Source organism: Coniosporium apollinis (assembly GCF_000281105.1).
Source record: "Coniosporium apollinis CBS 100218 chromosome Unknown supercont1.42, whole genome shotgun sequence".
Taxonomy (NCBI): Eukaryota; Fungi; Ascomycota; class Dothideomycetes; genus Coniosporium; species Coniosporium apollinis.
The window spans coordinates 143748-157191 of record NW_006913304.1 but is presented as its reverse complement, the minus strand read 5'-3'; the positions used below and the strand labels follow the sequence as shown (position 1 = coordinate 157191).

Sequence of the window (13444 nt, the reverse complement as noted above, 5' to 3'; positions counted from 1 at the left end):
TCTCAAACCAATTCAAAGCACCGCTGATCCGGTGTCCAGTGTCCAGAAAGTCGCCTAACAACGACATCAGCGAGTATTGACACTCGGATCATTGAGGGACGCAGTACCTACTTCGTTATGCAGGCGCTGGGCAACGCTTCGGCACCAACAGCTAGCGGCGAATAAGCCCCTTGGGTCATACTACAATGAGCTTTTGAAAGAAGGACAGGCACAATCCGCAAAAATGCGGAATACTCCCGGACTACCTGTGTTGTCCCGTTATTTATTTGATGCATACTCCGGTGAGCTTGGCGTAGGTCTCGGAGCTCGCTGTTCCGTCAATGCAACCTGTTTGCCTACTTTTTTGCTTAGCGCGCCCGCGGTGCGCGAACCTGACCCTGAACCTGACCCCTGTAGATTGAGGCTCTTTTGTCCGTCAAGTGTCCGCCCTTCTTCCCCTCCCCTCATATCTCTACCGTAGGTACTAATCTACCACAGAGCGCGCACGCTTGGTTCTGTCCAGCCTCACGGTTGCAATTAGAACGCCCGTTGGTCCGTGCTATTGTCTAACCGGTCAAAAGTGCACCGTCGTGGGCGACTTCAATATGTCATGTTCTATTTCTGCCACTGCTTGCGGCGTGTAAGCCGCGCACAGCTGGTAGGAGCGAGCATGCCTCAAGCACACTGGTACTGGAGTCTTCTCATAAAGTTCAAGGAGGCAATCAATGCCTGTCATCAACTCAGCTCCGCGATGCTGGAACAGCCACGCCACACTACGGCGCATAAGTAGTCAGCTGCCAAAAACCAGAAGCCTAACGAGAAGCTCAGGATGCCTCTTCAGCCGTAAGACAATGTCTCATGGCGTCCGGCTGCCTAAATAATAAGCTCCCTAGGACTTCCGCTGAACGTCGAGACGCTGTGCCTCCCTCCTCAAGTCGACCTGCGCTTATACGAATGGCTGCAAGCAAAGGAGGGCAGTGCCTTTGGGCCTAAAAGTGGAAAACAGACGCTCAGGCTCAAGGGTCGAAGAAGCAGGACACTCCGACTTCCCGACTGCGGGATCAATGAACAATAAACCGCCTCCGACATGTGTGGGTGCGGTTACGAGTGTTCATTCTCCAGAGATGATCCGCCAACATCACGAATATCAAACGCTTCCGTCTTCTTACTTGCGTCCGTAGTGACGTGCTTGAGGATGACTTACGAAGCCGAGATGGGAGGACAAAGAATGCAACGCGAAGATCGGATGCGCGAGCCCCAAATATCAGTCTCGATGATAACCTAGAAGAGCGACGCCAGGCTGCTATCGGTCAGTCGTCGAAAGAATGAGATGCCCGGTCCAAGGCCCGTGTCTGAGGCAGACATCGGCCACCAAACAAGTCCGCGGACACTAATCTGAAGTGTAGCACTCAAATTGTCCCACATAACACAGAAGGCCGTTAAGTCCTGCGAAAGATAGGCAGCTGAGCACCAAGCTAATGCCTTGGTAACTACTGCTCTCCTGATCCGGCGCTTGTGGAAGGCGGGAAAGACCAATATGTTTCCGACCGTCTAGGAAGTCCAAGTCTAAGACACTCGTGGGTTAGCCTTTCAGTTGTTCGTCTCTATGCGGCCTTATGACCGAGCTATTACGGCGTTCAGTTTGCGTGTCTGCCTTGGTTGGCTCCCATCCAATCAAGCCTTCCTAGTTGTCTTGTGCTATCGGATGCGGACGTCAGCACTTCTCCGTATTGCACTACGTGTGATCGAGATCAGTCTCATGACTGATTCTTCTACATGTGCTTACTCCCGCTTCTCCATGTCCGCACTCACTCCTTGCTTGCCTCATTTACTGGTACTCTACCAATGAGTCTGCGGCTGTAGGCGTCAGGTAAGACGCATCGAAAGAGCAGAACCTTTTTCAGCGCCTTGATCATGTCTCTCTGCAAGCAGGCGCCAATTTCCACAGCACCAGGTCTAGGTCAGTATCTCAGCCTGATCTAAGCCGGCAAGCTTCATCATCGTACAGAGCTGCTGATCGACCTCCGAGATCGATGTATTGACGCTTCATGATCAACCGAGGCCTTCTATCTGAGCCTTTGAGTGTGTGGCCAAGCTAGAGGATGCCTTTCCAGCGGTTATGCCAAGCCCAATTCCTGAACCCTGAACCCAACCCGCCGGTACTATTGCATCTGCGGTAATGGGCTGATGACCTTCGATCTCTACGTTATGTTATCCCCGGAGCATAGATATGAGGCAATCCGGGAACAGCCATTTGATTAGCGTCCGCTTTTTTGTGACACGCACTCTACTGTGAGCAGCTAAATCAGTGCACCGCGAAACTCTCGCTGTGGAAGTCACGTTTTTCCGACCATGCCTCGCTTTACCATCACTACATGCCCCTACAAACGAAGCAACGATTTGCTTTAAATAATGTATTAAGATAGAGAGTCGACTGAAATCTTACAAGATAGCTTTTGTAGCCTGAACAAGTTAATAATGTACGTGATTGATGAAAATATGGTTTTCGCGGTGCACTGATTTACCCTGCCCCAGGTGTGGCGCTCCTGGTCTCCTTACTGACGGGTCCACAGGCCGCTTCCGCTTCCTAATCATGACTACCTGCACTTGAGCAGTGTTGTATCGAACGTTGAACAACCTTCAGCTATCAAGTTTGCCTTGCTGTATGTAGGTGCAATGCAGTTTCCCTTGCTTCGCTATTATATGACACGAACGATAGACCGCATGTCTGGGAACAAGATAGATAACAGCGCTTACAGCACATTGAAGGCTGACAAGGCAACCAGGCAAATCGGCAGCCAAGGGATCACCTCTCCCGTCAATCGTTCATCACACCAGTTCACCTGGAGAACATCAGCCTAACAAAGCTTGGGATGTTGCTTGGCCATGCATTGCTGGGGCAAACTCCTCTAAAACAGTGAGTGTGAAAGGTGGCACTCATTAATGAACCCAAAGCAAATCCTGGGTCCTAATGCTCAACACATAGCAGTGAGACGTACATCCTTGTATGCTGTTGGGGCGCTTCGGTCCTTGTAATGTCTGTTTCATGTATGCACATGTAGGTACTCCACACAGACGTCAAGGCCGCCTTGTGCGGCCCCTTCCTGGTCCGCAAATCCCCGGACGAATGCCCAAGCAACCGGCTCCGGCTTGGTGGTCAGTTGAGATGATTGCGGGAAGCATCATGCAGTTGAGAGAGAGTTGATTACGCGGTGGACCGGAGCGACAGCCTTGCGAAGGCCGGCCTGAGAGAAGTCATTCGACCATCATTGAATGTTGAGATTGTCTGCCAATCTGTCTGTTTCTGACATCTGCATGCTTGTGTGGGCGGAGATGTCAGCCGCTTGCCTTGCCTTACCTGACGACATCTTGAAGCTGACACTTGTCATTGAACTCCAATTACCTTCTAGATTCTCTACCAGCCGTGCCAGTCGGTCCAGCCGCTGATAATGCCTCTCTGGGAGAGTGGCTTGCAGCAGCGTATGTTTTGGATTGCCTGTTGGAAGAGACTAGAGGCCTGGTACAACTGTCTAGGACAGCGTTACGCCTGCTGGCAGATTATTGACAAACACAGCAAGATAATCTTCTCTTTACTTATTCGTGACAGGGGAATCGGGAGGGCACCCGTGTTGCATGATCCAATTCTATGGGATTTGCCTGCTTTCACGCAGTCCTGTTGGAACGACGGATACGCTCACCGAATATGCAACCTTCCCGGGCAGCAACTGCTGGTGCGGAATTCCCGCACAGGAATGCAGTTTTAAATTGAGGCCGGGCGTAAGGCTGCAAAGGGCCTAATATAGATGACACTCTAAGTAAGCCGCCCACAGATCATCCTACATAACTTTCAGGATATGATTGGCAAGGATGGGGGGGCAAGGCAGAACACCTGGCTGTGAATATTCCGTGCGGCTGGCGGGATGATGCATGTCGACAAAGAGGCTATAAACAAGACCTTGCCCTACGAACGGGCCGCCAAGAGCCCAATCATCCTGAGAACAAATCGTTGACGACATCACCCAGGCAGCGAGTGGACAACACTGGTCTGCGATGCTTCCAGAAACGTCGATAAAGGTGGAGTTGCAATGATGCATCCACTCCTCATTGCTTCTGGGCACTAAAATCCGGTCTCTATTCAATCACATCCAGAACACCTGATACACTATGCCTGACGCCATCCGCCGATGAAAAGCAACAAGTGGCTTGTATTTCACAGAACGTGGAGAATCACTACTCCACGCCGTCCTCCGTCAACCCGGTATTGGCCACCACCTCCGGTTCATCAAGGTATACTGTAGACCTCGTTAGCCAGATGCCTAGGTCTTGAACTCACTGCATGGTGTGAACACTCACCATGTGGTCTTATAAACCAGCTAACCACAAACGCAACGCCAAAAGTAGCCGTCAAGCACACAAATACCGTCTGAGTGAATTTGCCCACCGTGACGCTGTATATCGCATTGAAAATTGTCGGCGCCACTACACGTGCCAGCGCGTGTAGCAGGCCCGAAGCACCCAACAGCTGTCCCGTCTTGTCTGCAGGCACGTGCTTCGTTAATGCCGCCTGCAATGTCGGACTGCCGATGCCTCCGACAGATGCGAGTGCTCCCGAAAGTATAAACAGCGGACCGGTGCGAGCCAGCGTGTACCCGAGATAGCCTAGCATGTCGAAGAAGACGGCAACGCGGATGACGGAGAGATCGAGCGTGTCTGAACCGGTATTTCTTTGCGCGCGCTTGCTGCTTGGTCCTCGCACCAACCGTGTAACTAGAGGTAGGATGACGAGCAGGCAGCAGACGCGACAGATGTTGACGATGGAGACGAAGATGCTGGATTCAAATGTGCCCCAGCCGAACTGGAAATTGGAATATATGACGACAACGGTCATCGAGCCCATGGCGACGCCGAAGACAATCGTATCTACTGATGCTAGCAAGAGGAGGTTGCGGCGTACGGCAGGACTTGAGCCCTCGCCAGTAGGGTAGAGGATCTTGAGAGGTTCGAGTAAGTTGAAAGACCGGATCTGATTGATCCAGTCCGATGCAGGTCCAGCCGCATCCTGCTCTGCTTTGTACTTTTCTCTCGCCGCCAGCTGTCGTGCTTTTGTCAAGGACTCCGGGATAATAAATGCCGCGAAGGATATGAAGAAGAGATGTGCCCCCAGCGCCACGTAAAAGATGGATAGGACTGAACCGGTCCACTTGATAATGTAGCCTGCAAGGATGGGACCTAACGCAATGCCAGAAAACAAACATCCATGGAAGTAACCAAAAGCTACATTTCGGCGCGATGGCGGGGTGCAGTCCGTCGCGTAAGAATGCGCAAGAGCCATGGCGGCAATGAAGGAGCCGCAAAGTCCATCAGTCGCATATCCAACCAGTATCCAGTTCACAGGGAAGGTGTCCGGGTATTTCGCGGCAAAGATCGTGATGATCTCTCCTGATAGCGTCCCCACCGTGGTGGCTAGGATAATCTTTGTACGGCCATATCGGTCTGATAGTGCGCCAAGCTTTGGCGAGGTGATTGCGGCCAAGATGCCCGATATAAGGTTTCCATATAAGGTGAATTGCGCAACGCGCGCTTGCACCTCCGGTATTCGACATTGAGGATTGTCTCCTCCAAATACGACGGGCATCATAGTGAAATCCGGGTCGGCCATGGACCTATCCGCAATATATTCTCGGCATATGAGAGATAATATCAGGTTGAGCTTCGGTACGATAATGCCGCCAAACGCGAGGGTGGAGATAAAGAACGGCGCGAGCATCCAATATATCTGTAGTCCGGACGGTCAGTAAACGTTGTTGCTGCCCGGAATGTGCTAGGGTCATCCTACCGATGGCCTCTTCCACCATGGCAGACCCTCAAAGTCTGCCTGCCCTGGCCATACTGAGCCGCTCCCTCCGCCATCTTTGCCATCTTGCGCCCCGGATGATCCATTCTCTTCCCCTAACAGCGGCGTCTCCTCCGTGATCGTTCGCGAACGTGTGATATGCGCCGGCGTAACACCCAACCCGAATCGCTTCGCCTGTCGTATCTCTTCCCCAGTCTGACTGATGTTGGGATTCCTGGTATTCTTCGAACTCAAGCCGGACTCCACCTGAGCCTCCGCCACGAATATCGCATCGTTCTCCGCCATGGTGAATTTGACGCCTCGTCCGCGCGAGAGGGAGCGGTCTTGAATGAAGTGCGGCGGTTATGGAGGTAATCGTAGGGGTATCACAGCGACTCGAGGACCAGGTCTGCCGTCGACGTGGTGGACAGCACTTGTAAGCAGATACAGAGAGCTCATCCTTTGATAATCGACATCTTGTTTCAAGGGTAGTGAAGGTTTATGATTGGTAGTTTCTGGTAGCGTGGAAATCAACGACGTAGGTGTTGCTTGTCAAGCTTTGGATTATCAATCCTTAGATCCGGCGCCGAGCCGTGAACGGTTTACGCCACAAAGTGGTCGAACAGGTTCCCGTCTGTCAGGACAGACGTTCTTCGAGAACAGAGCCACTTGATAAAGGCGTAGCATTGTTGCTGAGGCGCAGACGCTGACTGAACGTACTCTCACGCCTTGACACGACTTGGAATGTATGACGGAGTGGCGCCGCGAATCGGCATTTGCAAGGTTGCCAAGCACCGACCGCCAAGTTCATGATATAGAATCTTATTCCTTGCAGAAAAGATAACACCATAGTAGCATACAAAACTCAACTAAGTGCAATATTGATCCTCACGGCTTATCATCCTCAGTACGAATAGTCCGAGTAAGCATCATCTAAACAAACAACGCGAACTCCATAACAGGCCTTCTCAACTCTGTGTGGCGACAGTGAAAGTCATCACTGTACCTAATCTAGTAGCACCTCCGCCCATGTCCTCCATAGCTTTGCAAGCTGCCTCAGTAACAACCTGGGCTATGCTTGCTGAATTAGTGGACATACTGTTTGCATAGCTAGCTCTCTACATCGCGACTGGACCACCGTCAATGGTATCCATATCCTCGGAAGAATCCTCGTCCAAGTCCGAGCCGGACTCTAATGCTTGTACAGCGGCTTGCCTGGCAAGATCCGGCCAAATAGGATCCATGCACCCAACTAGGATAGCGTCTCCTTGACTAGGTTGAGTCTTGCGTTTGTTCGCACCCCTTCGAGCTTGATAATGCCAACTCAAGAGGCGAACCCGAATGAAATCTGCAACATTGTCTTGGAGGTCACAATTCAGCTTGCGTCGTCTCGTCCGTGAAGGTCTGTATGTTGTCTCAGCAGACCGCGTCTTCACAACGGCTTATCCAGATCTGTGTAGTACTCACCCATGCATCGGGTTTGCCGCTCCGTCATCCTCGGTTGTGCCGTCGGAATGGGTTTTGACTACCGTAATTCGTTTGAACCGAAGTCCACATGAAGCACTGTGTGGAATTCGGTCAGAAAAGGGGACATCTCTAAGACGAAAAACAATGTACACTGTCACGCACAAAGCCGAAGGAGACGGGGTGCAGTAGCTTACCAATGTACTTCAGTATCATGACCACCATCAGAGACTCGCTTACATCCTGGACATGATGTGGTTTCGGATGAATGGGGATCTTTTAGCTCCTCAAATAGCATAGTCATCTCTATCTTCTGCCCAGGAAGGAACGCCGCATCCCATTTTCTTGATCTGGTAATGTCTCGCCGGGTCGAGTGATCTTGGAGGACGTATTCGCTGTTGCGCACCTTTTCATAACCTCGGAAGTTTCGGAATCGATCCTCGAGGACGGCATCGAAGGCTTCCCACGAGCTGATGAACTGTAAATGAACGGGGAATATCCGTCCGATCGCGTCCTCGAGAATAAAAGGCTCTTGAATGAGACTCCGTTCCAGGTGACTTGGAAGTCCTTTCTGGATCTCCATGACAGCTTTGTATGTGGCCAGGTGGACGAACAAAACCTTCTGCCCAAGACTGATCAAGTCTGTGCCAATTTGCCTGAGCCGACCAAGCTGCAACAGCTCCGTCATCTTCGCCATAATAGCAGCAATAGATGAAGATACAAGATGATTGTTCTCTGTCAGCTTCGAGTCCAGCTCGGTAAGACGTTTGCTCTGCTCATCCAGTAGATCATTGGTCTCGTTCTGGTTGAGGTGTGCAAGATCCCTAGACCCACGTTAGAAGCTGTGGCAAGCACCGAGCCTATGCTTGAATCGCGAGACAACTATCATACATTCCAGCTGTAACCAGCAGCGTACTGATGAAGCTGTTGTGAGCTGCCACTTCCGCACGGAACTTTGTAAGTTCCTCCCTCTCTGACACTTGCCATCGCACCTTCGCGGCAACAGTGCTCACAGGGTTGGCTGGAATTCCGCTTCCTAGTGTCCGCGCGTATTTCTTCAGCTTGGCCGAGAATGCTGCAACGGATACCTGGCAGTTCTCTACAGCGTGCCGTGTGGTCTCGCATGTGGCGTTGAGCTCGGGAGTACTGCCAAATTTTCTGGAAGCTCTTTCCACCTCTAATAGCGTCCGTTCGAGCACCCAGAGTTCTCCTTTGACGGCTTTATATTCTGCGGAGGACCCGTGGCGTTTGTCTAGCGCCTCGACAAGGTCTTTGACAAGTAGGCATACCGCAATGATGTCGCCGACGGATCCGAATGTGACTGGCATGGCGGTAGAAGTTTGTTAGACCGAACAGACAAGCATAGACACTTGACGCGTGGAAGATGTTCAAAGAAACTGGTAAAAAAAAGTGCAAACGGGTCAGGCTGGTTTCGTTCTTCTCGAGCGGCGCAATGAAGCAACACAGCCCCCGCAGGGCTGATGCATGCATGCGTCGTGAGTGCCAGCGGCGTGATTTAAGCGCATCCAATGGCTCCTAGCCTAGAAGGCCTGTGGCAGTGCATCTATCTCACTGACCGAGTGAGGTTGACGAGGCCTCCAGATTTTGAGGAGCGCGTTAAGTGTTTGAAGATTACTGGTTCATGGCAGGTCAACCGCTGCAGACTCGGAAACCGACCTCAACCGCTCAGATCGGGGTGGGCAGTTTTCTACTAGAAGATATGAAGAACCAATTGCTACCAGATAGACCCAAAAGTGTGCAGCATAGCAACAAAACGCCTTACCTCTACGAACCGCATACAGGTTTAGTGCTGTAGGTGCTCGGTAAAGCCGTGGAATCATGGTAGCGATCGCGTGGAAGAGCGCAAAGCTTGACCCTCTTCACTCTCTAAGCACCGTAAGAATTGGCACAGCCTTAACCATAGCAAGTGCAGGTGTTTTGGTTCCACGAGGCGTGTGTCAGAAAACGCCTGAAGCTTACTCAAACAGTCTGTCGCCGCCTTTGATCTACCTAAGTAGACATAGACGTGATAACCAGAGTCAGTTGACAAAATCTGGGTCAAGGATGCCCTGGCTCATTGACGCACGGATTGCTCGTCCGTGGTTTGAGGCGGACAGTCGTCTACACCAGGCACTGCCAGGCAGTTAAGTGGTTGACGGGATGGGTGGTGGCTGCTAATCGGGCCAGAAGGGGTGTAGCGAGGTCCACCTCCGTAGTTCTATCGTTGATCGTCGACGCGTTGCTGACGCCAATCAGCATGCGCTCCGCACTCAATAGCGCCCAGTCATTGGCGGAGAGCAGAAAGAAGGCCGCGACCGGTGCTGGCATGAAGGAGTTCTCTAGGCCGGGAGAAGCAAGCATTTTTCAGATGCTGCAGGCCAAGCCGCATATACAGCTAGTCAGCGACTTCACCCAGACCGTGACCGTGCTTGCCCAGACGTTTGTGGCGGACCGTGAGATCGTGCATGAGTGCCTCTTGGCTTCATCACGAATGTGTACACCTAGGTACGTCGGTATCGCCTGGAAATAGGGTTTTGATATAAAGTGTTTCGTATCCATCCTCTCTTACATTTTTGAATTAATTAGTACAATTCAAATGTCCTTTGATAAGCTCCCCAACCTGCTACAACACCATTTCTGACGTTTCGTCTAAACGCTCTGCTAAAGCACAAGTCGATTGCAATAAGAATGGCCGTACTGCTTCCCCGTTCATTGTCCGGGGGCGACCTTATCAACCTTCTCGGTGTTATCTTCGCAGTCGCAATCGGATTACTCTCAATCATTATAGCTGTTGCTACCTGGCGTGCTTACCGTCACTCCTCACAAACACGACGTACAACGCTTTGTTCTTACAGCGTACCAGGTCAATGGCTAACATTCCCACTTAGATCATCAAGTAGACCTCGAGACAGGTCGACCATCAACACCAGCGCGTCCAACTAACCATCGTGGTATCTTCGATGCACCGCCCTGGCCTTATCCAAGGGTCCAATGTACCTTCGAGCTTTTAAACTTCAGCACCGCAGCAGCACACGGCTTTACTGATGCTGCCCACCGTCTAAGGGATGTACCACAGCGTGTAATCGGCGCCACTGAAGACCCTGTCACGTCAACTCTTGACCAGCAACCGCTCCTCGAGGCTCGGGCTTCCGACTCTTCGTCAGGGCCGTCCTCTCCTTGAGGATAGTTGATGAATTGAGCGCGTCTCGCACGCTACGTTCTCCCTGGTGGTCCCCATTCCTGTGCACAGGCAAAGCGGAGCCACTGACCGTACCCATCTATCTCTGTTTGTCGATCAGTGGACAGCTTCGCCTACCCGGACGGACTGCTCAGGCACCAGTGCGAAGTCCATAAGATGCATGTCGGCACGGACGAGGCTCTGTGCTGCCTAGCTGAGGAGCGCAAGTGAGGTGTCGCTCCATTACCGGACACCGAATCTTGCAAACATCCACCGGATCAGTTCGACAAGAGTAGTTGGTCCGCTCACAGTCAAGTCATGTTGACTCGCTAGAGCTATTGTACGGCTTAGGTTCGGTACAGGCTCAAGACGCGCAGGGTGTTCCAGTCAGCCGGCGCGGTGGCTTTCTGCGCAAGCACAGGAGTCGTTGACGACCTCCATCCTCTGACCCAGTCCCGAGTCCAAACGAAGGGTGTCGGCCACGAGCTATGATCATAGCCTGGATATTCTAGCAGCGGCAGCTCAGCGATCTCGACCAGGAGAAAGTGCAATGATTTCGCCTACATCGCCACTACGTCGCGCCAAAATAGCCAGCACCGCCTTTATGGCCAGCAAATCCGGCGCCAGGACGCCGCAGAAAACCACCTCCCAAACCCTCAACGCCAGCACCCCACCGAGAAGGGGAACAAGGAATACGTCTTCCTCACCTATTCTCAAACCACCCCTCCACCCTCTCCACCAGATCCGCCTTCTTCCCCGCAACCGGCAGATGCTTCCCACCCAACCAATCCTTCAACACGGGCACCGTCAACTTCCCCACCGCGCCCTTCTCAAAATTCCTCCTCATCTCCTCGTCACCAACACCCTCCGCGCCCTTCCCCTGTGCCACCGTCCTCACCTTCTTGCTCGGCGGACCCGCCTCCGGATCCACAGACACCCGCTTCGCCCCCGCACCCTGCTTGTTCCTTCTCTGCGACCCAACATGCGCCTGATACTCCTTCTCCAGCTCCGTGCCCCACTCAACCACATACCCGCCCGCCCTCTTATCGATCTGGCGATACTTGGGCACGGTCTTATCCTCCGGCATCTCCGGCAGCTCCTCCCTGAGCGCCAGCGCCTGCAGGATGCGGTAGAACCACTGCAGGGCCGGGTTCGGGTAGCGCGCGGGGTCGTAGACGGCCTTGGGGAGCTGGAGCTGCTGCATCACGGTGCGCATCAGGTCGATCAGCGTGTCGGGCGCGCGGACGAGGGTCGTTTCGGGGGTTTGGCGTATGTCGTCTGCGAAGGGGAGGGGGAGGATCCAGAGGCCCGGCGGCATGAGCTGGTCGCCGGAATCGGAAAGTTTCTCGCCGCCGGGGACCAGGGCCGCGAGGACGGGGGAGGCGTTGCGACGTGCGATGAACCAGGCTACGGCCATCTTGGAGTCGGCGAGCAGTTTCGCGTGCAGGGCGGCGAAGACGCGGGTTGAGCTGATGTAGTCGGTCTCGGTGGGGTACATGAACATGGGCGCGCGGGTGCTGGCCCAGATAGGCAGCATGCTCATGGGCTTGAAGCCGATGATTCGGATGACCGGGTCACCGAAGTGCCGGATGCTCGCAATCTCTTCTTTGGTGAAGGAGATGGTCTCGCCGCCGAAGCGATACGCCTTGCGGATCTCGGTCTTCTCGACCGCCCGCGCGGTGTCCTCTGCGATTTGCGTTGAGGAACCAACAGCGATTTGTGCGGTCTCGCCGGACAGCCAGACGTAGCAGCTTCGTACGGGCTCTTGCCGCTTGAGGAGGATGTAGCCTTTGACGGAGATTTTGAGACCGGGGCCGATTTCGAAGGGGAGCGAGAAGAGCGCGCGACGAGGTGCGGCTTTGGAGTGGATGGCTGAGAGGAGCGATTGGAGGAGTGTTATGCCGTCGCCGCTTGAGGAGGTTTTAGCGGCTTGGGTTAAGGGGGCGGGCGCATCGGGGTCGGAGGCTGTGGTGCGGTAGACGATGTCCTGGGAGTGATTAGTTAGTGTGGGGTGAGCCCAAGCTCAGTGCATACATCGTAGAACTTTGCCCGGTCGAAGCCATGACCGGGGCGTGAGATAGGGAAGAGTTCGATGATGACCCCAAGATCATACAGATCTCGTGCGCGAACCGCCGCCGCGGATCTCAGCGCTTTGTCGTTTGCGTGCGGGTTATCGTTGTCTGTGACTAGGAACAGCCGCCGCGATGAGAAGTTGGGAGCTTTTGTGGTGAAGATTTGGTTGGCGCAGAAGAGGACGTTGGCCATGGACACGGGCTCCTTTGAAGGCACCAAGAGCTTCTCCGCCTCTTCTTCGTCCTCGACTAGGTCCCTCAGCCGCTTGACATCTGTCGCTGAGGGAACGTCCAGGTCTGCTAGCAGGTAGCAGTGCGGATATGCGAGTCCTCCTCTGCTGTTCTCGTCTTCGCCCTGGAACTTTGATTTTTCAGTGCCAATAAGGAGTATGCCCATCATGTCGTTCGGATTCGAGATGATGCGCTGCTGCATTAGCTGGTAGGCGCATTTCAAGGCTGCTAACGTGGCAGAGTCGCGGTCGGCTTTCTTGTCGTCTGAAGGAGGTGGCCTCTCGAGCATGGAGCTGCTGACGTCGATGGCGAAGAGGACAGCATCTTTTACGGTCTTGTAGCCCTGAGATGAGTTAGGTGGGATGCGTGTGCGATCGGGTGGTGGAGCTTACGCTCTCGTCAATCTCCTCGTCTTCATCCTCATCATCATCCCTGCGCTTGTCCTTATCGTCGGAGTCTGCCATTGTTGTGTTGTCGTTAGGTGCATTCGGTAGTGATTGCGGGTTGAGGGAGCTTGACGCGGGGAGCTCAGGCAGACGCGCCTTTCTCCGCGATATCACGTGCTTGGACCTGAAAGTGGCTGAGAGTCATGGATGGTTTGATACGTCATGACCCCGATTGGCGCGGCTCTTCCCGCAGCTAGTCGATCGGCGCTCGATCGGGCTGTTGCTGACAGCTGCAGACAAC

The 13444-nt window shown here is 53.4% G+C and overlaps 4 protein-coding genes across 4 annotated transcripts; 1 reads left to right on the top strand and 3 right to left on the bottom strand.

Moving 5' to 3' along the window:
* Nucleotides 1–4209: 4209 nt before the first annotated feature.
* W97_07609 (uncharacterized protein) lies at nucleotides 4210–6118 on the bottom strand (the record flags this gene model as incomplete). Its single annotated transcript, XM_007785478.1, has 3 exons — nucleotides 4210–4271; nucleotides 4333–5755; nucleotides 5816–6118. The coding sequence occupies 3 exons, from the start codon at nucleotides 6116–6118 to the stop codon at nucleotides 4210–4212; spliced, it is 1788 nt and encodes a 595-aa protein (XP_007783668.1).
* Nucleotides 6119–7469: 1351 nt separating this feature from the next.
* W97_07608 (uncharacterized protein) lies at nucleotides 7470–8604 on the bottom strand (the record flags this gene model as incomplete). Its single annotated transcript, XM_007785477.1, has 2 exons — nucleotides 7470–8100; nucleotides 8168–8604. The coding sequence occupies 2 exons, from the start codon at nucleotides 8602–8604 to the stop codon at nucleotides 7470–7472; spliced, it is 1068 nt and encodes a 355-aa protein (XP_007783667.1).
* Nucleotides 8605–9533: 929 nt separating this feature from the next.
* Nucleotides 9534–9806, top strand: W97_07607 (uncharacterized protein; the record flags this gene model as incomplete). The annotated part of the gene is made up of 1 exon (XM_007785476.1): nucleotides 9534–9806. One exon carries the CDS (start codon nucleotides 9534–9536, stop codon nucleotides 9804–9806), a length of 273 nt encoding a protein of 90 aa, XP_007783666.1.
* A 1351-nt stretch (nucleotides 9807–11157) lies between these two features.
* Nucleotides 11158–13221, bottom strand: W97_07606 (ATP-dependent DNA helicase II subunit 1; the record flags this gene model as incomplete). The annotated part of the gene is made up of 3 exons (XM_007785475.1): nucleotides 11158–12441; nucleotides 12489–13100; nucleotides 13150–13221. 3 exons carry the CDS (start codon nucleotides 13219–13221, stop codon nucleotides 11158–11160), a joined length of 1968 nt encoding a protein of 655 aa, XP_007783665.1.
* Between the last annotated feature and the right edge of the window lie 223 nt (nucleotides 13222–13444).